The sequence below is a fragment of the Podarcis raffonei genome, chromosome 5 (assembly GCF_027172205.1).
Source record: "Podarcis raffonei isolate rPodRaf1 chromosome 5, rPodRaf1.pri, whole genome shotgun sequence".
In the NCBI taxonomy this organism is placed as follows: domain Eukaryota; kingdom Metazoa; phylum Chordata; class Lepidosauria; order Squamata; family Lacertidae; genus Podarcis; species Podarcis raffonei.
The window spans coordinates 28,696,282-28,721,159 of NC_070606.1; the positions used below are offsets into that span (position 1 = coordinate 28,696,282).

Sequence of the window (24,878 nt, forward strand, 5' to 3'; positions counted from 1 at the left end):
AAGCATTGGGAGGGGGGGAGTCCATTTGCACAGTTAAGTTTATTGCTTAATCCATCTTCTTCTGCCACTCTTGAGAATGTGAGTGGAGCGGGGCAGCTCCGTTTGCACTCTGGATTTCAGTCACTGTTTAGACCAGGAGTGGCTAACCTGTGGCCCTCCAGATGATGCTGAACTACAACTCCTATCATCCCCAACCATTGTCCAACACTTGGAGGGTCACAGATTGTTTAAAGCTATAAAACATTTTCCCACAGAAGTTACCCAGCTTGCCTGGACACATTTTCCATTACCAGCTCCTTTACAACTGGAACACCATCTGTGATAATGCTCTTTACAATGTACTACAAGAACTGTTTGCTCCCACTTGGACCTGCCCAGGTGTTCTCCAAGGGTTCCATTGTGAGTTCCCCTACTGTCGGAGGCAAGGCAGGTGGGGCCTTTCAGTGATGAGGCCTCCATCGCCTCCATCTTCAGAGTGCCTCTCTTGGCATATTGCCTGGCAGTTACTATTGCTCTTTCAGTGCCAGGTAAAATATCTTTTTATGTATGCAGGCTTTTTAGATGTTGTTTGAACTAGCAGCTTTTACTTTTACTTGGCTCTGGTTTTGCTATTTTACAATTAGTTAGTGTATTTCTGGTTACAATATTTTTAATCTTTGATCTGTGAGCTGCTCTGGGAATAGCTGTGTGGTGGCACAGATGAAGACTAAAATAGAATTACCTGAATTAAAAAAACAACCCACCACCCTAATCATGCAGGTGAGAGCTGATAATATGGACCCCAACCCTGGAGTCTGCATTGATTTTGTGGTTTAGGCCAACATGATCAGACCTTGCCCATGCAGCTGGGCCATTTAAACATTATCCAAGATTCTCACAGAAAGGCAGTGCTCTTATGCAGCCAGTGTGACCTTCACATTCAGTTAAGAACACATCTTTAAAAGACAACTCCTGCAGCCAAATATATTGCTCTGTTTTCCTTTGGACCACATCAGTAAGGCTGAGAGGTGGGTCTTGTCATCTGGGCAGGCCAGGTCCTCCAAGCACACTGCTTCAGGCTTACACCCCAGGAAGTTCACTTCAGTGCTGCTAATGCATGGTTGGACTTTGCCCCCAGGGGCACACTCCATTGTCTCTTGAAATGCACGAATGCCAACAACAGTTATTCTGATTAAGTGATGCATGCTTTGAGACCTATTTAAAATTAGGTTGCAATTCCACAAACGGTTTCATATGCCCAATACCCCATTGATCGCAATCGAATTTACCACATTGAATTGAACAAGACTGCAACCTAATTATCTCAGCCACATACATTATTTTTTTGATAAGTCATGTCATCCAACTATCTCACCACTGCAAAAACAAAAATAAACCTTCTTCACAAGAAGACAGACATTAAACCCATCTCTTTATAAAGCCAAGGAACCTACTACTGTAGTTATATAGACAGGAGGACTTCTCTGTTCTTATTTAATCCCATTTCACTTCAAACACACATCCACACATCCCCTTTTCTGTGGAATGTCTGTCAGTTCACACCAGTAAAGATTAAATATGTAACTAGGAAAAGTAAGTCACATATATTGTCATGGGGGTAGGGGTGCGGAATTCCAGGGCTGACAAGTCTTTGAAAAATCTGCAAAATATTATTGATGGGATACATTTTAAAAAATACCGGAGGAGCTGTTTGAAATACAAACACAGCTGTTTGTAGCATATCTGATGAATTTGCTCATTTAAATTTTTCATTCTAAAAATAGGAGATTAAGTAATTCATCCATAAATGCTGTGTCCTATTAATGCAGGTAACCATAGATACCAGTATAAAATTAAGTCAAATAGATTTACATTTGACAGGTTAGAACTTGAAGCAACCCAGTGACATAAGTTCATTTAGTGTTTGCTATGTATCTTATGCCGCAAATGCATTTATAAAACAAAAGTGATTCTCAAGTAAGAGACATTTTATACTTCATTTGATTATTTAAGTGATGGAAGATGCTAACTTCAGCAGTAATAGGTCGGTATGTTTCTGAAGCGGTAATACATTATGCAACAGATGGGATGTATCCAAGGAACTGCATATTAAGCATGCTATTTAAAGTGCCCACAAGCTCTCTCCAGCATAACACGCAGGTCTAAATGTACTGTCAGTCCTTTGACACAGTACTGTCCCCACTTTTGACTAAGAAATAATGAATACACTTGTCTCTCAGAGACTAAACAAACAACTTAAGGTGTGGCAGTGTATGCTAGGTCTTTCAATTAAGTGGAGACTGAGGTTGCAATCCTAAACTCACTGACTGGGGAGTAAGCCCCATTGAACAAAGTGGACTCGCTTCTGAAGAAATGTGAATAGATTTGATCAACCAGTACTCTGCAAAATTTATGGAAGTTAATAACGTATTAGCCCCTTGGATTAAACATCTTGAAAGATGTTGCTCAATCTATGGTTTAGTTATCTGCCCTCACATGGTTCACTCAGGCAGGATGTTCTAGCACAGAGGCTTCCAATTATAGCACCTCAGTACTGGAAAGTTGCTGTGTTCAGGTCCTACCATTCACACTTACCTGGCAGTGGTATGGGTGCTGCTTCCCTGAAACCTCTTCCTATAGCACTTTAGGACAGGTTGAATATAGAAACCACATGAGTGAACCAACTGCACAGTTCTTTCCCACAATTAATGAAGGAAGGAAGCATGAGTTTGCCCCATTCATGCAATTCCTATCTAAATCATCTCTCCTAGATACACATGAATAGATATGTATGATGCCTTCCAGTATCCTGTTGGTTACTGGTGTGTGAGAAAAAGAAAGAAAGAAAGAAAGAAAGAAAGAAAGAAAGGAAGGAAGAAAGGAAGGAAGGAAGAACTGAGCCAAAAACTAGGTTTTAAATTCTGTACTTAAGCATATGTGACATGGAGACAGTAGAGAATCTTCCTCATTTGTCTTTTGCATATACTTTTATCAGTGGTCCCCAACCTTTTTTTGGCCATGCCCCACCTAAGCACCTCTAAAATCCTTATCCCACCCCCCCGGTGATATATAATTCTTATTATATCAAAAGTGAACTCCTGTTCACGTGGAGGAAGCCTAAAAGGCCATTTACTGTTAATAACTCATTCTCGAATTGCCGCCCTTAAAAATCAAATTGCCCCCCCTGTGGGGCGTGTGCCCTACATTGGAAACCACGGATTTATATAAAATATATGAAGCCTTTATGGCAGGGGGCACTCTCCCCATGGATCAAAAAAGCAAAACTTGTATATGGCTGTAGTATCAACAACCTAAAAAGCATCTTTGCATTAGTAGCAGAAAAAACACAAAACGAACTGTCAAAAAGAGCTGCAGTTATTGGTAACCGAGGTTCCAATTAGAGACTCAGAAACTGTGCCCCTGAAGCTTTCATGCAATGCTACCCTTAGCTCCCACACCTGGCATGGAAGGAACTCCATCACCTGAGACACAAATAGCATTTCCAGTTTAGCTTAACAACATACAAAAGGAGCACTGTAACTTAGCTTGAGTAGCAGATGTTATATTTTACCTTGTTGACAGAAACTGTCAAAGTCGGCTCCACTTTAGCTTCTATTTCTTCTGGTGTACAATAACAAAGGAGTTTGCCACCTCTCAGTACACAGTATAGTTTCCTCCATCCAGTCACATTCCCTATCTTTTGCTGCAAGAAAGCAAACACGTTTAGCATAAGTTTTACTTCTCAATGAACTAAATTTTCTTGGGGAAATAATGAATTGCGGAGTTGTCCATATAATAATTTGAGAAGAAAATTTCACGCAAGAGCTAAAGCAAATATCACTAAAGACTTACCTGGTCATCTCGTGATATTTTGTAATGTGCTTAACAGTATTATGATGCAAATCTACCATTGTTAATGACATGATTTAGCTTTCTCTGGACTCAGCTAGAGTGGTTACGAAAAAGTGATTTGCCGTATTTTTTGCTCTATAAGACTCACTTTTTCCTCCTAAAACGTAAGGGGAAATGTGTGTGCGTCTTATGGAGCGAATGCAGGCTGCGCAGCTATCACAGAAGCCAGAACAGCAAGAGGGATTGCTGCTTTCACTGCACAGCGATCCCTCTTGCTGTTCTGGCTTCTGAGATTCAGAATATTTTTTTCCTTGTTTTCCTCCTCCAAAAACTAGGTGCGTCTTGTGGTCTGGTGCGTCTTATAGGGCGAAAAATAAGGTATATGCGTTGTATATGCAATAGAACATTGTGCCACCAGATGGCAATGTGGAGTCCTGTTTTTCTCTACCTGTTTTCCCTGTTTAAATTTACAACACTTTAAACTGAAACACTTCTTTGATGTGTCTAGATGCAGCCTCTTTCTATAAATAAATTATATATACGCATTTCCATTTTATGTTATTTATCAATCCAGTCTGCTCTTCTGCATTGTGTATCTAAGTTCCAACATCCATTCACAAGGCATTTTAACAGCTGGAGATTACTCATTAGCTTATGTCTTAATAATTTAGGTAAAATAGCTTGTTTAAAAAAATTAGGCAACTAGGAATTTTCACAGACAATATTGAATGGCAATAAAGATGCAACATCTTTTATTCCATTAAGAGATCTTCAGAATTGAGAAGCAGAAATATCCCCCCTAAACAAAGTTAGTATAAAAACATGAGAGAGGGAAGTAAACACAAATGTTACTTGTGGCAACAAGAAGTCGTAAAAGGAACAGACACTTCTGTAAATAAGTCCATGAAACATCCATTAATTGGACATATTTAAGATTCCCAAATGATTAAATGCCCTTGCCTACCCAATAATGGTGGGCAGCAAATTGATTCTGGGTAGAATAGGCCGCTGTTTTTATATTCACAGATATTCCTTCCTCAATTTGCCAGTCACATTTCTGCTCTATTCACTAGAGCTCTGATTATTAAGATCAGAGAATAATCTATCTTCCCCAGTCTCCATGGGCTCCCAAGATTCTTTGCAAAATAATAATAACAATAATAATGATGATGATGATGATGATGATGATACACTCCACTGTGCAGGGGGTGAGTACAGCTGCTTCTGGGGCTAACTATATTTTTATGCATTACCTATGGGAAGGGTAATTCCATAGTGACCACTGTAACGATTGTAAGCTTCTTTACATAGTATTTTGCGTTTTAGTCAATATTATTTAACTCTTGTTAACATTAAACTACTAGTTAGTTAACTGCCTTGATCTTCCCTACAAAAGTACTGTAATCAAGGTGCATGTTTAAATGCTTTTTGTTATTGCATTTCAAAACATGTAACAGTTTTGCAACCTCAAGAATTTCTCTGTAACTCGGGTAAATGTTTTCTTTAAAAGTATGTATCAAAACATTTTTCCATCTACAGTGATACACATAAAGAGCTAACATTTTATGTGCAAGTGTCAAACTTATGGTGATGTTTATTGGAAACTGTGAAGAAAAGGGAAATGACCTGTGTCCAACATAACGTGGCACATGTAGCATGTAACAATTCATTGATATACACACAAACATAAATTCCTCCAAAGTAATACCCTGTGCATGTGATACTGGTCAGCATCAAGTCCACGTGGGAAGATGTATTATTCAAGGTAATGTACACTTAGCTATGGCAACACCCTAATGATTTGTTTCTTTTCAACCCAGTGTTTATCATTGTAGTTATCATGTCACAAAAGTCATTTTTTTAAAAAAAGAGGATTTCACATTAATGAATATAATACTGCATCACCTGGCTAACAAATTTTCCTTTCAATCTTCCAGTCTCAACCTCAACAATGACACAATTGCCAACTGACACCAGTAAGTCAGGGGCCGTTTTTGCTTCTGCACTTTATTTCAGCATAATCATTTTCCTATAGGGATATTATTGCCCATGTTTGTGGTGTTTATTTTAAATCATGCTAATATTCATTTACATTTTGTGTTCAAGGCTGCCTTCAACATTTTACAGGGTTGTACTCTTCCCTAGGGCGATGCAAGAGACCTTTAGCTCTTGAGGTGAATTTTTGTATCTGTGCATGTTCTAACCAATATTTTATGGGGGGCGGGGAATGCAGCTTCAACTTAAAAGACTGGTACAATGCATTACAAGTTTGCCTAGCTAAAACTGAACATTACATTTCAATTTTTAACCTTGTGTATGTTTACATCAACCATATATATACATATATATTACAATACAATTTACCTGTTGACTAAGAAATCCAGTCATCATATCCTTGGTCATGCAGTATGGTTGGGCAATTAGACGACAACACAGGCTGCCATACAATGGAAGCCAAAAAGAAGATTCCTCTAAAAAGAAAGCCATGACCATTGCATATTGTCAGATTAGTCATTACTCAATAGGAATTATTTTTTTACCAATAGTTGATTACAAGACATGGAACAAAGACTGGAGCCAGCATTTGAATTTATTACACTACAGGATGAGATCTCCATCGCACAGGACTAGAGAGAACCAAAGAACAGTAGACCGCTTTGGACAACAAAGATTTCTTTGCCAAAAACAGCAAAGAGAAGGTCAGTTGCCTAGTGCATCCAACAACATAACAAAAACAGCACAGCTGAATCCACCCTCAGTTTACCCTCTTGTTTCTTCAACATGATCTTAAGCGATCATCACCTCATCATACATTTCATTTACCAAACAAATTCTCATTCCTTCCACCTCCTCATACAAAAGTCAGCTCAAGAGAGTTGCTGGTCAGCTGCTGAATGTAGAAGCTGTTGAATGCAGAAGCTGACTTAGGCATCCAAAATAAAAAACAGAAGGAAAAAAGGAAGAATTTTGTGGCTTAATAAGTGTGTTAGATTTGAATGGCACTGTTCTGCTGTACAGGAATCCGGAGTAATTTGTTATGCATGTCCACAATTGTTCTAAGACTGTGAACCAGAACTCACATGGGTTTGTTATATTTTCGGTGGTGCTTTCATCCAGTATACGTGACTAGAAATGCCAATATATTTTTTAAAAACCACACACCATGTAAACAGGTTTCATCTACTGCAGGAGAATTATATACATAAAAACACGGGGGGGGGGGTTGGCATGGGCATTTATCTCACCTTTCCTAGTAGCATCTGTCTGCCCCATACAAATGCTGCTTTTACAATTCGTTCCAGGTTCTGAACCTCATACTCACTTGCCTCCAACTGCAGCACAGTCTACTTAGCAAAGTGGGACTTAGTTTTGAATGAATGTGCATTGGACAGAGATTTGGGGAAATTACAAGAGGTAGTTCGGGAGGCAGGGGGGACTATCCATCAAAGTGCGAATTCTTTCCTTCCAAATGCTGGTTAAGATAGCAGGGAGAAAAGCTACCTTCATAAGGTTTGGCAAAACATGAGGCAAGGAAAACAATCGCTACATCTGAGTACTTTGAAATCAAGTTGGAATATTCTACTCATACATCATTTATCTTATTGACTCTGAACTTACCATCTCCCACGGCAGTAAGGTTGTGGGTCCTGAAATTGTTGTTGACACTCTCCAATCCCAAAGATGTATGTGCCAGCAAATTGTATTTTGCACCCCTGGTAAAGATAGGTTTATTTCAGTATTGTGCACAAAACATCAAAGTTCAGTTAATTCAAAAGCAGCTATATTTTTGATATTTGCTCCTTATTATATTTAAAATACATTTTGGAAACTGTGCTCACTAGACTTGAGTGCATACATGTAGTAACATTGCTCCATTGTGTGGACTGGGAGCCCCCTTTCTGGAATGGAGTTTGGTTTCTTTAACTTCTGAAGGCCCCTGGGTCCACCACTATTTCAATTAGAAATGTATTTCTTACAGCTATAAACACTGATTGCCTTACAAGAAACCTGTTTTTTCCTTTCACTTTGGCTGCTGTTTGAGCCCATTATACACTTCAGCTCTCCCTATATGCTGCTGCAATGTTATAGGTTTCATCCTACTTTGCTCTGAAGGAGATTCCCCTTTTATGGAACACACTAGACATGGCTTTCAGCACATATATTTGTGTGGCATATCTGTTTTTTGATTAATAAATAGCTGGCTTGTCCGGGGATGGGGGGCAGAGATGGGGGGGCAATCAAGGCTGGAACTGTAGTGTAGGGTGGGAATCAAGCTCCTGGTTACACCCAAAGGAGTTCAGACCCTCCAAGTATCTCTGTTTTTCAGGGACATCCCTGATTTAGAGACGCCGTCCAGGTTTCTGATTTAATCCCGGAATGTCCAACTTTTCCTTAGGATGTCCCTATTTTCACTGGAGAAATGGAGGATATGGAGTTATCCAACCCCCAAGCCGTCTGAAGGCAATCCTGTATAGGGAAGTTTTTATGTTTAATTATGGCTTAATCTATGTTGGAAGCTGCCCAGAGCGGCTGGGGCAACCCAGTAAGATGTGTGGGGTGTAAACAGTAAAATTATCATGATGGAATGGGACGTCCCTGTTTTCATTGGAGAAATGTTGGAGGGTATGGGAGTTTTCCTTCCATTGTAAATACTGGGAATGGAAAAAATTCTGACCAGGACTGCAGCAGGGCAAGTGTTAAAGCCCTCACCCCATGAGACAGTCACACACACACACACACTATTTGTCAAACAAAAAATAACTACACAACACAAACCTATTTAATAAAATAGTTTGGCCCTTGGCACCTATACATACTCGACAAATATCAGGTGGCAGCCATAGCTAATGTACAGCTTTTGGAGGTAGCTGCAGATAACAATATTATTTTAAAATAATAATAGTTAGTTAATTGAAGTGTACCCCACCCTTCGTCCCAAAGGAGCCCAGGGTGGCAATCACCTTTCTATCATTGTCTAATTTTAGGTAATTGTATTTGCTAACCCAATGAACATTAAAATTTCATTGCCTCCTCTCATTTGATATCCATACAAAGAGGCTGCTTTAAGTTTTAAAGTGCTTTGTGGTTTGTCTTAGCAACAGTATAATTTGGGAAACAGCTGAAAAAGCTCCACTTCCTCTGAACAGCTCAGTAATCTGTTTTTGCACCTCTAAGGTCTCCCCCTCCCACCCCAAGAGTTGTTGTCATAGGATAATGATTACATTTGTTTCACTCATTACACAGGATAAATACCATTGCAGTACAATTTCCATTAGCACATCAAGGGGAAAAATCTTTGAACAGCTGAAAACAAGGTGCTGGTTATAAATGGATTCCAACCAAAAGATTCTCAATCACTAGGCAAACACATAAAAGCCATCTGTAATTGAACATTTTTGTTCCATTTTAAATAGCTGAGTTTCTTATTACAGATGAAAATCTTTTTGTGCTGAATGTTCAAGTTAGAGATCCTTACTATTTATAGTACAAGGTTTGCCAAAGAAAACAGACTACTTCACTATTGAAATATGTTTCATAGTAACATTTTCCATCTAAAACATGAGATTCTCTCTTTTTTTGGCTAACTTCATTGTCTCATTTCCAAAATTGTTATCAGTTGCCAATTTCTTCATCTTTCAAATTTTTATCAGTTTTCAAATTTAACAGGCTAATTAGCACTGCTAGCAATGTTTTGCCTAAATGTTTGAATTAGATTATTGCCTTAAATGGAAGTATCTTTGCAGAAACTAGCCAACCACACTTGCTTGCATTAGAATATTTTGTACTTCCAAAGCTCTTTCTACAAGATGTTTTCAAAGCGTTTCGCTATCTATACATTAAAACTTATGATTTTTTTCCTGGCTCTGTCTTCAGTAGAATGGCAGCCTGTTCTTATCAGCACATTTGATACAAAACCTCAAACAGACTTACTAACAATACCATCTGCAGCATATATGTAAGTTGCTCAGTTATTCCTGCTACAAAAAAGTGTGTTCCAGAATATTCCTTTAATGTGATACATCTGTCTTATCATTTGACCCAATTTTCCTAAATTTGAAAGCATTTTGCATATCCTTAATGCTACTCATTCAGCATACAAATGTTTCCATTCATTAGGTCATTTAAAAAAAATCATATATCATGATCTGATGCTGCGATTGCAACTATTTATTGTTATTGACATCCCTCTGTATTGAGAGACAATGGCATGCGCCTCTGGGGGTGAAGTCAAATAACTGCAATAGCAGCACTGAAGTGAGATTCCACAGTACATGTCTGGACAGTGTGTATGGGGGTCCTGGGCTGCCCAGATGACGACCCCACTCTTGGTCTTGCTGATGTGGTCCAAAGGAAAGGAGAGCAGTACATTTGGCATAAGCTTGGCTGCAGGAGTTGCTGGAAGGAGGCGTATAAGGTGTTATCCAACTGTCTTAGAGACTCCATTCTGGATTTGTGTAAGGTTTAGTCCTTAGCCTTTTCTTCTAAAAGTATCCCTCAAAGCAGTGGAGGTTTAGGATCAGAGTTTTCCTTCTCCTAGATGGACTACCTTCCCAGGTTGCTGAGTCCCATCTGCCCCTCACTTCCCTCTACAGCATTTGTAGAAACCGCCTTCTTGACTGTTGGACCCCCAATTGGTCTCATCCACTCAATCTACTAAAGCCAGTCTTTACATGCAGAGGTAGTCCCTAACTCACTGAAGGCTTGAGAACTCACTATATTATACAACTATACCAGACATATAAACATGTATAAGAATAGAGTGGCAGGATGTACCACTGAAACACCACACAATGATACAAGGAACATATCAGGATAATAGATGTCTACTAAAAGGCATGACTTTAGTTTATCCTGGTGCAGGAAACACAGGAAGCTTCCTTATACCAAGTCAAAAAATAGGTCCCTCTAATTCAGTGTTGTCTACGCTGAGTGGCAGTAGCTCTCCAGGGTTTCATAGCTACCTGCCCTAGCTGGAGCTGTCAGAGATTGAACCTTCTGCATGCAAAGGAGACACTATCACTCCACCCCTGATGTAGTAATATTAGCATGAGTATCTGGAATGTCTGAGACTCCCCTGCACGTCCCTTTTGCTGCTCTTAGCCTCCTCTGGTGGAGACACAGGGGAACCAGCTGTGAACTATCTAGCCTGGTGAAGAGACCCCGTGTTCTCTGTTTTATATTTAAGCCAGGCTGCTGTGGACCTTGAAGTGCTGCAATACCAGCACTTAAAGTGTAGATTAGCTGTTCTTTTTTGCCCCTTAATATATGTAAAGACCAAAATCAAAATCTTTGTAACTTTGTAACTGTGCTTGTTGACGTTTGTCTTATTTGAACTTGATGATGTGCTTGGTAACAAACTATTTCCCCCCCAATGTTACATGTAATTGTAAACTGATTTGGGCACAGCTTATGATGGAAAAGCAGTGTATAAATAATCAAAATTATTCCATGACAATATTTTTGGCCTCATTAGTCCCTCCTCTTCCATCCTTTGGAGGAGGGAACCATACCTTAGTGGCAAAGCACAGGTTCTGAATGCAGAAGCTCCTAGGTTCAGTCCCTGGTATTCCCACTTAAAAGGATCAGGTACTGTAGTAGGTAATGTGAAACACTTTCTTTCCAGAGGTCCGAGAGAGCTGCTGCCAGCCAAGAAGAGACAAGATTGGACTAGATGGTCAGATAATTTGACCTGTTGCTGTTGTTGTTGTTGTTGTTTAGTCGTTTAGTTGTGTCCGACTCTTCGTGACCCCATGGACCAGAGCACGCCAGGCACTTCTGTCTTCCACTGCCTCCCGCAATTTGGTCAAACTCATGCTGGTAGCTTCGCGAACACTATCCAACCATTGACCTGGCATAAGGTATTTGTATGTGTCCCTATTCATTCACCCCTCTCAGCCCAACATTCTGATTGAGGTGAGAAATCAGCTCTGATAAACTGGCAGAAATCAATCACTTACTCACATCCCAGACAAATATAGGGAAAACGTGTCTTGGCTAATGGAAACAGGCATCCTGTGGACAAACTGGCAGCCCCTGGCACTTTCCTCTTTTCTAATTCGGGAAGGTGGCTGCAGCTACAGAGCTGCACATACCACTCCTCCCAGGCTAGAAGAAAGGTCAGACCAAACAATTGCAAAGATCTGATTGAACAATTGCCAAGATGTCTCTTCTGCTGCTGAGAGATAGGCAGTCCAGATGCATTATGTGCTGCACTACACTAGAGTAGCCAAATTGCCTTATCCTGTGGCTCAGGGGACAGGCAGGAGCAGGAAAGGAAACTCCCAGGAAATTCAGATTTTTAGGAGCTGTTAAGATGTCAGTCTCTTAGCACTTGGTACATAGGCATGGAATCTATTCCCATACACTTTTAAATAAAGACCAACTGCATCCAATCCCCCCCCCCCCAAAAATCCTAGGTTTAAATTAAAGAACAATTCACTCACACTACGGCTGCCTCAGTAAGCAACAAGGATTCAGGGTTGCTGTCATCCAACACAGGACTGAGTTTTTTCCCAGCAGCTTTCCCAATTGAGGTTTTCAACTTCTTTACTAGCTTCTTAGGAGTGTTTGTTATAGTTGAAGATTCTTCAGTACAGCAGCAACTGTAGACTTCAATCTTCAGCTGGAAGGCTGGGCCAGCTTCCTCACTAGAAACAATTGTTTCACAGCTTTTAGGAGAAGTACAATGGTCAAACAAAAATTTAGAATACTGTAAAATAAAATTACGGCTATTTATTTATTTTATGACTCAGCTACTCTCCAGTGCATGCCTCCCATGCCAGAGTGAAATTTAAAACAAAACAATAAATCAAAGTACAGCCACAAAACTAGATTCTAAAAACTGTTATAAAACATGTTAAAAATGCCCGGGTATATAAAAAAATTAATTGCCTAGAACCAAAAAGACATAAGCACTGGGGGCAAGCAAATGTCTCTGGGGAAGAAATCACAACAAGAAAAAGAAACCGTCTTTAGTGACCCTGCGTCTAACCTCAGATGGCTTTTTCATAATGGGGAAAGGGTTTGTGAAGGCTTGTGGGGAAAAAGACAACCCTTCAACCAGCATCAGCTAATAACAAAATCAAGTGGTTTTGAACACATTCAGCGATCTGATGCTCTCCAATGAAAAAAAAAATACTTTGTACAGCTAAAGAGCACAAGAATAGATGTCTAAAAATTAAACCCATTGTGTTTTCAGGCTTCAATACAAGGTCATTTGCTGAGACAATGGACACTGAATCAGGATTTTTAAACCAATGGAATTACAGTGGTACCTCGGGTTACATACGCTTCAGGTTACAGACTCCGCTAACCCAGAAATAGTGCTTCAGGTTAAGAACTTTGCTTCAGGATGAGAACAGAAATCATGCTCCGGTGACGCGGGAGCAGCAGGAGGCCCCATTAGCTAAAGTGGTGCTTCAGGTTAAGAACAGTTTCAGGTTAAGAACGGACCTTAAGTACTTAACCCGATGTACCACTGTACAGTCATACCTCGGGCTGAATGTGCTTCGGGATGAGCGTGTTCGAGTTGCGCTCCGCGGCAACCCGGAAGTAACGGAGCATGTTACTTCCGGGTTTTGCCACTTGTGCATGTGCAGACACTCAAAATGACGTCACGCACATGCGCAGAAGCACCAAAACATGACCCGCACATGCACGGACATGGGTTATGTTTGCTTCTAGATGCGAATGGGGCTCCGGAACGGATCCCATTCGCATCTAGAGGTACCACTGTAATTAACAGCTAGAGTGACAGTTTCAGTAGGTATCTGCAATGCTTTTTGCCTCCCTGAACAGATGCATCTGAACACCTTTGCATATTCATGTAAACACATGTATATAAGCATGTATATACACAGGCAACAAGCTCTAACTAAACAGCACAGTGGGGAGAGGGGAGAGCACCAGCAGCTCCTGACCAAATGGCAAGTTCAGATCAGGTCAGTTACCCACATTTGATCACCTGAAGGCATAGCATCCAGGACCCTGTTCTGGTTTTGGCCAATCTTCCATCCTTCTATTTCCTCAGGTCTTTCAGCAATGCACAGAATGTATTATTTTCAAATATTCCAAGCAGTATTTATAATGCAATTTCTTTAAGCCTTTGATTTGACAAGTTGAATGTTCTACTTTTCCCATTTTGCCTTCGGTGTAATAGAAGGGTTGTGTGATTGTTTTGGGATTTTTGTCTTCAGAAGAGTCTTTCCTTCTTTTTAAACTTGCGACTTGGTGAGGCCCTGCAACTCTACATTGATCCAGAGATACTTACAATATGGTAGCACCTTCAAAACATATATCTGTGATTGCTTTATCCACAATAAGCAAGTCTGTATCAAAAACCTGAGTTCCTGCTTTGAGTAAGCAAAATACTGAGTAACGTTGGGTTCCTGAAAAAAGAAAATCCAAAAATACTTTTAAAAGTCTTGCTATATTTATATATTTTTAAAAATTGTTTATTGCAATTAAATAAAGAATTGAAGGTGTTTACAACAACTATAATACAATAAAAGTCACACAAAAACTGAAACACTTCAGCTAAATATTACAGAAAATGTTTTTCCTTAGTTGTCTGCATATGCCTGGCAGGCATATTGCACAGTATCAAATTATTTCTATTAAAAAAAGATAGACCAGTACAAGATGAAAATTTTATGAGGGGGGGATTTGTTGTTGTTTTTTGCATGCAGCAGAAAGGTGCAAAGGAGGGGAAGATTCAGCAGGTCACTGGATCTTGTCTTTAGTGTCCATATCTATATATTCAGCAGAACCTTTGCAGGTAAACCTTTAAGAATTTACACAATATAGCAGTTTCTATAACAAAAATATTTATACCTGGACCAACACATTATCTTTGTTTCTTTAAAACTCATGGAAGTTATTTTTTTTTTCTGATAAACCTACTTCTTTTTTCTTTTTTTTACAAACTGGCATTAAAGAACTTGCATTAAATAATGCACAATGAAGGATAAGAGTATTTTGCCATACTGAGCCTCTCTGACCTTACGGAAATTCAAAGTGAAATCTTTGGGGATGGTGGGGGAAGAGACAGTTTGAAAAGACTCAGGAGATAATCTCCATGACACAGCAAACTGCATGCCTGCACGAAGCCAAGTCAATAATCCATCCAAAAGGAGACAAAGTTTCATTTAGATACATTTCAATGTTTCAACTAGCAGGATTACTTTCTGTATCTTTATCAGATATTTCAGCTCTCCTACTACTGAATATGTGATAGCATCATACACTTCTGTCACTCTACACTCTTCCAAGCATTGCATATTTTAAGAACTATAGATTTCAAGTCAGCCTATTTCAAATAACTATGTTAGGTCTATTGCGAGGTCACATTACATGCCAAGTAAGAAGTAAATGCTGCACAATGCCCTCTTGCTCAATAAGAGATTGAGCCCTCCTGTTTAGTTGTACAAAACCATTTCACAAAACAAACATACTTACTGTCTCTGCTGCTGAAGTGGTCAGAGCCTTTCCACATTAATGGAATTCGGAGATCTAAAAGCAAGCAGGAAAAATTAAACACGGTGACATCTTGATGCTATCCCAATACAATCCAAAAATTCAGAATTGTTTCTTTTAATCCTTATCTGCGGCAAAAGTCAAGCACACTGTATCCAGCAGCCTGCCTAATCAATCATCAATGATACTGTTCAATTATCATAGACTTCCCTTTGGAAGAATTTCAGAAGAACATCAACTGAAAGGGCATTTTCAGTTAAGAAAAGTTTAGAATCTTACACAAATGTACCTAAAATTACAGTGGTACCTTGGTTCTTGAACTTTATCTGTTCCGGGAGTCTGTTCGACTCCCGAAACCATTCGAAAACCAAGGCGTGACTTCCGATTGGCTTCCAGCACTCAGTTGGAAGCCATGGAAGCCACATCAGACACTCGACTTCCAAAAAACATTCGCAAACTGGAACACTCACTTCCGGGTTTGCAGCTTTCGGGAGCCAATTTGTTCGGAAGGTACCACTTTACTTGGAAATTGGGAGCTTTTATTTATTTAGTCCATTATTCAGTCAATAGTGCTGATTTAGCTTGGGAATATCTCGGTGACAGATTGTTATTTCACAGTGTGCCAGGTTCTTCTAAAGGACCAGGGGCATCAGTGACGCAGAAGAACTTTGCCCAAAAGCTTGGTGAGCTACTGCCACAGAGAGTAAACAGCCCTAGGCTGGAAGAACCAGCAGTCTGATTCTGTAAGAACAAGTCCATAAAGGCACTTGGCTAGCTCAACATAAGAAAGCACTTTTATTCAGAATCTCCCACTCCTTCCACCACGTCTCAAGGATGCTTGCAAAACAGTGAAATCATTCATTCGGCTAGATTTGGCTTGGTTTGGATAGAGCTCAAGAAGATTCCTCCATTCTTCTCCCAAGTCTCAAAAAAAGGGGGGGATTCCTTTAGCCAGTGTGGTGTAGTGGTTAAGAGTGATGGACTCATAATCTGGTGAACCGGGTTTGATTCCCCGCTCCTCCACATGCAGCTGCTGGGTGACTTTGGGCTACTCACACTTCTCTGAAGTCTCTCAGCCTCACTCACCTCATAGTGTGTTTGTTGTGGGGGAGGAAGGGAAAGGAGATTGCTAGCCACTTTGAGACTCCTTAGGGTAGTGATAAAGTGGGATATCAAATCCAAACTCTCCTTCTTCTTCTTCCAGAGAAGCTTGCAAAGCCACAAGAGCCTAGCCACTTTGCAAATATCTCCACAGCTCAGCACCTACAGCTTAGAGGTAGGGGATTTGGTCAGAGGTTTGCTGCCACAGTTGTGGTGCGCTTCAGAGGCACAGGAATGGAGCTGAAATCTAACAAGGCATCATCACATGGTTAGGGGCAGCCACAATTTTTGACTGGCTACCAAGGCCAAATTATGTGGACCCTTGAATATGACAGCTCCTGCTATCTTCGAGGAAGATGCACCACACTATATTTTGAAATCACAGGATAATTTTGTGTGGAATATTTTACCTTTGTATTGCCAACTAATAAGCAAAATGATTTGAACACCACAAGAGGTAGATATTAGAAGACACTGACAAGCTGCATGTTTTTCCAACACCTTTGGAAAAAATTAGGATACATTTGGCTTTAAAAGGAAGAGAAGCATCCAATAATCACAGAAAAAGAGTTGAGATGTAATGTTTTACACTGTTTACTAAAACTGGAATGGCAATTTATTAGAATCACTCATTTCCCGTTATGAGTAAAAATCAAAGTAACTTGGCTTTCAAATGATGCTTCATAAAGAGTTTGCAACATGCAGGGAAATGTGGAATGGCAGAAGTGAACAGCTTCATGTCAAAGAAGATTACATCTCAATCAATTTCATAAGCAGACATTCTTTGGCCTATGGTGCACATTATCGAAGCCTGCTATTTCAGCAATAAATCCCACTGGCAATGTATTCTCATGAGACTCTGCTTCAAAGCTTTCATAGCGTTTAATTGGCTATCCGTTTCTTGGAGTCACATTAATGTAACAAAATCCAACACTGAGGCAAGAATAAAATAGAACTTAAACTAAACAGATAAAAAGCTGGCAATAATAGATTTATTTTCAATAAAGTCAGAAGGTTATTTTCTTCAGAGCTTCACCAGAAAAAAATTGCTGGTCAGACCAACTAATCACTTTATATAATTATATTCTGGCACACAGGCAAAGGTTTTGTAGTTTAGCCTGGCAAGTTGGAAAATTAGTGCTGCTGCTGCTGCTGCTGCTGCTATTTCCCCCCTACACAATTCACTTTTATGTTCTGGGTCTCCGTGATCTTGCCTTTCACTGATTCTCTTCTGATCTGTCTAATAGTTCTTTCAATATTTCCATAGGTGGAATCTCTTCTTTTGCTTTTCCTCTGTTGGGGATCTTGGGTTCTTGGGTTCCTCAGGGATCTGTTCCAGGATCCCTGCTTTTCTGCCACTGCACATTATTCCTGGGAGACCTCATCAAATCTGTAATACTATGGCTTTCTGTACTCCCTGCAGGGAGATAACACCCAGCTCTTTCTTTCTCTCCTCCTGAGCTGTTCTCCCTGCAATCCTACATCTCCAGCCACCTGATATTTGTACTTGCAAGTTGTTTTTTCAAACTCTTGTTTCAAACTCAGTATGTCCAAGATGGAACTGCTCATCTTTCTCCCCAAGGTCTGAACTCCCTATGTGCTATCCTGAATCCACTGATAATGCTACCATCCACCATGGTACATGGCCTTGGCACAGTCTCATCGTTCCTCCTAATCTTGAGGCAAGGACCTATCCTTCTGTAATCGCTAAAATGCCATGCACAATGGTGGTGTTATGTAAATAACAACAAGGTCCCTGTCCAACTGAGTTAACAATCTAGATTTAGACACTAGGACAGGTGTCTACAACAAAGACGAAGCAAACGTAATTGGAACAATTTTTGAAGATACAAATACATATATTTAGGCTTTGAATTTGGAACTAAGGAGGTAAGCCAAAGGTGTCATGGATGAAGTGGGCCTTGAGAAGGGCTTCAATGACTAAAGCTGTTTGGGGAGCAAATTCAAGGCATAAGCAGTAGTGAGGGGCAAGTCATTAAAACAGGAGTCCTTCAGATAGGTGAGGATGATCAATTTAAAAGAGAGAACGTCACAGACCCCCTCTCCCCACTCACCTTATTGAAAAACTAAGACTGTGATCCTACTCGCCAGTTAAATGCACCTTGCATTCTGTTTAAATTAATGAGCCTTATTTTCGGAATATGCCAGTTTAGGACCAAGACATAGAAGTATAATTTAGAATGCAATACTTGTAATTTCACTGCTTATGCCACATCAGAAGTAATTTTCAAAACTATTCCTTCTTGGTTCTTAAGCAGTTATATCCTCCAGTGATGAAGCTGGAAATGTATCCTTTGTACAAGACAGTTACACAGTGAGGGTGATAAGGCCTTGAATATTATCTTAAATGCAATGAATGCATTTACTTTCCAAATGGATTTAGTTACAGAGTTACCCAAGGCTAGCCATTTCAGACAGAGAGCGTGCATTTCAGTGAAAAGACACTGCATTGCAATTTATATTGCATCAGCAAATTTTCAAGCACACCAACTGAAGGCTTTCAGAACATAATAATACCTGATATGGCAAGTCTCCCTCCACAAGCTTCACGGTCTTTAGCTGCAAAATCTGAACATCTGACAAAACAAAGATTATAATTAGATAAAGAAATGAATTTCTATCCACTTCTTTTCTTTCAAAATAAATTTGTCTGAGGTCAGATTATTGTGTATTCAGTTATGCTCAAGAGGGATCCACACATCAAAGTATTGTAACTCTAACCAACCCATTAAAATTAAGCCACTTAGGGTTAAAAAATGACACATTTTTTTGCATTTTCTAGGACACTGTAGCACATTCATAACTGAGCACATTAACACCCTCCCCCCTCCAGAATAGCTCTATCATATAAAATCTACTGGAACTTCTAAGTTTGGTTGAAACCAAACAAATCTGGCAAACCACATTTGTGCTCTTCTGCAACTTCCCATCTTTCAATGACATTTGAACCTAACTAGTACCTTGTGTCTTGGGCAAATTTCTCTAGGTATCCTTTTTTCTCATAACAGGAACTGGTGCAAGATGGACTGAGCAACAAAGTAAAACAATTTACTTCCTCCTTTGCTTCTGTACTGGACACACAGGAAAAGTCCTTGCAGAGGCATGATCACTTGGTCCTTTTGCCATGAACCCACTATGTCTCTTCACTAGACGTGCAAGAGACAATGCCCTGTCCAGCATAAAAACAAAGTAGAATAGTGCTGGAGTTACAGATTGCGCAATTCCTCTGCCATCAGCCTGCTGTGTTTGTATGCTAGACAAGCAGGTGCTTGGTCTGCTGCATGTCTAGCACAAAAACACAACAGGCTGGTGGTAGAAGGAAGGAGCAGCTGCTGCCAACCCCTTCGTTTCTATGCGGGACGTTAAATAGGAAGCTTCACCTCCTGGATGTCCAGTAAGAAAATGTAATAGGCTGCTGGAGGAGAGATGAAGTGCTCTGAGCCATCAGTGGCAACCTCTTTTGGTTTCTGTGCTAGGCAGAGAGGAGGTAGTATATACATGCTGCCTAGCACAGAAACCTAGGCTGTCCCTGCCCCAGCTGCGAAACACCCTTTTCTACACCCAGCATAGAAATTCAGTGGTGCCCTGTCCTCCTTTTGGCAGACAACTTCCTCTTTTGTGCTCATCCTTTTAGTGGAATGAATCTGTCCTTTATATATATATTTGTGGATTGGCATTTTAGATTCTGTTCATATATTTGGTTTTCATATTTCTTGTTTTTCTAAGTTTTCTAAGTTGACAATTTTGTGTAAAAAGCAATGAATGAATGAATACATCAAAAATGTAATAAAAAATAAGCAAGTGGCCAAAGCTACAATGAAGCATAATAATCATTAAAATCAGTATTTTAAAATCCTAAACCATCTTTTTCTAGTTGGCCTGAGGACAGGTATTTTATTTCCTTTCTTGGTTGATGTAGTTATCAACATTGACCAGCAGATGGCACCAATTAATCATTTTATTTTATTTTATGGGGGGGATGTACAGGTAAGATATTGTACAAAAGCTCAAGCTTTTCTGTGTCATCTAACATTTGATATGGCATCTTTAGATAAGAAATGTAACTGTAAGGCTCAAAACACTTTAAAGGTCAGACCTGCCCTGAGAATACTTTGCGTCTGAGGGTCGCAGAGCTGGTTCCCATTGTTTACAGAAAATTTACACATTATCACCTGCTCCTTCCTGTGTTTCTTCATTAGAAGCTGATGTGGGAGACCAGGTTATCCTAGCCATGTGGGAGTCACTCCTCCAAACCCAAAGTGGTTCCCACACAGGATGGTGTTTCTTGTCACTAGACCAATCTCCATGACTCCTGGATCTCCTTCATAAGAATTCTCTGCTCTTTCAACCCTCTACTTTTCTTCCCACCAAGAACAGCAACTGAAACTGTTCTTAGACCCTGAATGAGACTAAGACCACACCGATCATCTGCTGCTTGCAGAAGTTGCACCTGTCTTTCAACTTCAGCAGCAGACACATTTGGGAGCATCTGTTGCATCACAGCAATTAAGTCAGTAATATTTTCATTAAAAACCCAGTGTTTGAAGAACATTGGTTGGTGAGTAGTTACCCCATGCTGAATTGCAGGCCATTGTTGTAATAATGAGTGATTAATGGGGAATGCTTGCAAGAAAACTCTTGAGATTACTACTGACCGCACTGCGGTTCTCTTCATGGTTGATTCTCCTGTCTGTTTCTGTAATTCTGTCCTGTAGGCAAGGATGCGAGCATTGCAAACCATCAGATTCTTAACTGCATGCAATATTTGGTCCTTTTGTGTGCTAACAGCAAGCAGCTTACAAATTCCTTCTCGCATTCTCGTTTCAAAGTCAATTTTCTCTTGAATGCTGCCACCCTAAACACCAAAACACAATGGAGTTGTCAGATAAATCTCAAATTACAGATTTATGATTTATTGGAGGAGAATAAAGTTGGCTAAACCAGGAACAACAGATGCCAGGAACTACAACCCTCATCAGCCCCCAGCCTCCTTAGCCAACAGTAAAGTATGCCTGGAACTAGTGTAGTTCATCAACATCAAGTTAACTTATCCTTACACTAGGAAGTGTAGATGTTTACTTCATATTCAGTTCTGCGATGGGGTTAGAGAAAGACGTTTTCAGTCTACATTCCAAGGATCCTGGAGAAGAAGGACCATGAGGGGACAGACTTCTCTAAAAGGCAATTTGCCCACTGCCCGTTGGCTGCATTAAGACTCTCAGCCCAAAAGGCCTGGCTAGAGTGCAAGGGGCGACCAGAGTCCTAAAACTAGAGAGCCAGCATCACATAAGGAGACTATGGCATGGCTCAAGGGATCCTTCGAGGACTACTTGGGTGCAGTAAATTCTGAGGGGCAGGTGCCCTTCCTGACAACCCTTCTAAGACTGTACCCTGCAAACAAAGGTGGCCTTCTTTTCATCAATGAGAGCTTCAGCACTAAGTAAGGCAGCTTTGCTTAAGCTGCAGCCTGCTGAAGAGTAAAACGATGGGACTGCTCGCTATTGGGTGGCATTCTGGTTGGTCTAAACTCTAAACGGAGGGGTTTTCCTTTATTTGGCGGACACTGGGCCGGCAAAAAAAAAAAGAGGGTCACAGGAGGGGACCCTTCATCCCTTCCCCGTCCCTGCTCCGCTACACCACTGAAAGGGGGCAAAAAGTGTGTGGGGGGGTGTCTTTGGAGAAAACCCGCTCCTGGGGCTAAAAGGGCGATAGGCGCCCGGTCCCTGCCTTCTCCTGGCGCTTTAGGAGACGAAAGAGAGGAGGGGGCGGGAATCCATGTCGCGTTCTTCTCTCCTCCCCTGCTTACCCTTTACTTGATACAGCATGCAAGGAGGACGAGAAGAAGGAGAGAAAAAGAGAGAAAGACCTCCAAAACAACAGCAACGCGCGCTTGCTCTCCGCCCCCCAAAAAAGGCGGGGAGGCGAACGGCCTCCGCTGCTCACCTGGCCCTCCTTCACCTGCTGCTCGTCGGCAGCGCGGCCTGCTCGGCACCGCCTCATCGCCTTTCCCGCCCCGGCTATGGCCGCCGCCGCCGCCGCCTCCTCCTCCTCAGAGCCGCCGCAGTTCAAACTTCCCGCTCCGCCTCCTTCGCTGCTGCTCCGGCCCAACGGCAGCGCGGGGCCCGCCTTTTCCTCCGCCTCCTTCTCCTTCTCCCGCCTCGGCCGCGGCTCCTCGTCAGAGGCGAATGGCTGCCCAGCATCGCGTTGTTGTTCAGGCGCTTGTTCAGCCAACAGCCCCCGCTTTGCTTTATAGCCAGGACTGACCTCCGTAGACAGAAGTCCTGTTCGCTCACGTTCAGCTCTCTTGAGTGAAATAGGTTGTGGGAAACAATGAAGAGAGGGCGCCCCGGAGCATGGGCAGAATGTTCTTCCTCCAACCAGCGCCACGAAGTAGCTGCCGTGCCGCTGCTAGCTATAATCATTATCATTTTTAACGATGTTTTCCTCGTCTACTTGACTGGGTTGCCCCAGCCACTCTGGGCGGCTTATACAGTATAAAATCATAATAAAACACATTAAAAATCACACATTAAAAAGCTATACAGGGCTGCCTTCAGCTCGGCTAGTACTGCCTGGGACTTCGCTTCAGGAGCACAGCTTGCCAGGGCTCAATGAATGGCACCGTGTTGCCTGGTGCCCTCCAGATGTTGTGAACTATAGTTCCCATCCGTCCCAGCCAGCATTGCCAGTGATCGGGGTGGGTGGGAGTTATCCAAACCATCTGGAGGGCCCCCAGACCAAACCTATCTTCCAGGATGTGAGGATAAAAGGGAGAGCCAGGTACACTGGCTTGGACTCCTTAGAAGGCAGGTTATAAATGTAGCCAATACCCACATACTGGTTCTCATTCTCTTTTCTGAGTGCAATTCACAGTGCCAACCTCGTTTTCGAAGCTCCTAAAGGGCTTGGGACCTGAGGGACTGCTTATATACACATAAGCCTGTGTGCAGCCATGCACTGCTATCATCCAGAGACCCTTCTAGTCCCTTTGGCATCTGAAATGAGACATGTTAGTCTTCTAGGTTCTTGTTTGTGCAGTGCTCCCTTGAGGCCAGTTTGGCCACCCATCTGATGTCTTTTAGGGGCTGGGCGAATAACTTTTTCATTTCGCCAGATTTTATCACCACTTACCATCTGATGGAGTTTTAGCTTCTACAAGGATTCCATTGGGATTGCCTTTGGATGTTACCTCACCGATCTTTGTCATTTTATTATTGCATGCTTAATCCAATTTGTTATGCAATGTTTTTGGGGGTTTTTTTTGCTGAAGGGCAGTACAGAAAACATATTTTAACTGAGAGTGTGCTGCACTGTACCACAGATTTCCTTGACCCATTGCACCTTTGGAGACCCCCAAATACAGTTGTGAGGTGTATCTGGTTTAGGAGGTATTGCAATCAGAAAAGGCTCATCTGCCTAATATATACTTCTCCATAGAGCTGTTTGACACACTAAAGCCTTGCCACAAAAAATAGCCACTTTGACTGTCATCCTCTGCACATTTACACAGGAGTAAGACCAATAGAACACAGTTGCACTTTTCAGCAATCTTAACCGTGCCATCTTTTTGATTAGAAATTCAATATGAAGATATTGAGAGGGCTTGAATGTTTTTAGGACTGCAGTTCTAAACTTCCCTAAGCTGGGAGTCATGCTCACTGAAGTCAGTGTGACCTATTTGCAAATAAACATATAGGATCAAGTGAAATCATTTGACCAAAGTTTTGGCCAGGTACTATATAGCAAACTGATATTCTTATACACACACAGCAGCAGCCACACATACTGCGTTGTTGGAGCTTGAAGCAAACATCTGTAATAAAAAAGATCCTGGGAAATAAGCCTGGGAAACCTGGTACATCTAATAAGGCAATTTATGAGAAGGCAGTTTATTAACCGCACCAAACAGAAGAGAGAAAAGGCACTGAAACTGAAAAATCACAACCTGTTTGTCCATAACACTCTCTAAAATTTGTTATATAGAACTGTGGGTGCTGTGTGGGTCACACAGGTAAATACTGTTCAAACGTTTCTGTGTCATATTAACTTTTCTGATCTTTAAGCATTTAGCTTGATTAAAAATTGAGCTCAGTTAAGCAGAACAGTCAAATCTATATATATATTTCTAGGGCAACAAATCTATATACTGTGATGGCAACAATCTTCAATGGCTTTAAGAGGGAATGGCTACTAGTCATTATGGTGAGGGACCTCCATACACTCTGCCCAGGCTTCAGTGGTGGATTTATGTATAGGCCAAGTAGGTTGAAGCCTAGGGCCTCTAAATCTAGGGGGCCTCGCCAGCCAGCCCGCTCCCCAGCGGGCAGTCTCCCCTCTCCCAAAATTGCAAACCCAAGACTTCATGTGAGGGCAGGGCAACTCGGGCCTGCCAGGCTTGCGCCCTAGATCTCTGCAGCTACAGCAGGCGCTGTCTCTCAAATGCCAACAAA

At 41.2% G+C, this 24,878-nt stretch overlaps 1 protein-coding gene across 4 annotated transcripts in view; it reads right to left on the minus strand.

Annotated features, from left to right (window-relative positions):
* Positions 1–22,602, minus strand: part of RTKN2 (rhotekin 2) — a 44,381-nt gene extending 21,779 nt beyond the window's left edge. For 2 of the 4 annotated variants that reach the window (XR_008330505.1, XR_008330504.1), the window contains exons 1-9: positions 22,372–22,602; positions 21,084–21,283; positions 18,946–19,004; positions 15,289–15,342; positions 14,102–14,219; positions 12,276–12,479; positions 7,450–7,544; positions 6,196–6,302; positions 3,551–3,682 (exon numbers count right to left, since the gene is read on the minus strand). Coding sequence is in view for 2 of the 4 variants with exons in the window: in XM_053388365.1 (XP_053244340.1) it covers positions 3,551–3,682; positions 6,196–6,302; positions 7,450–7,544; positions 12,276–12,479; positions 14,102–14,219; positions 15,289–15,342; positions 18,946–19,004; positions 21,084–21,283; positions 22,372–22,428 (1,026 nt within the window). In the remaining 2 variants the exon portion in view is untranslated. Of the gene's footprint in view, positions 1–3,550; positions 3,683–6,195; positions 6,303–7,449; positions 7,545–12,275; positions 12,480–14,101; positions 14,220–15,288; positions 15,343–18,945; positions 19,005–21,083; positions 21,284–22,294 lie in introns of all 4 variants that reach the window. The other 2 variants (XM_053388365.1, XM_053388366.1) reach the window with 2 other exon arrangements.
* Positions 22,603–24,878: the final 2,276 nt, after the last annotated feature.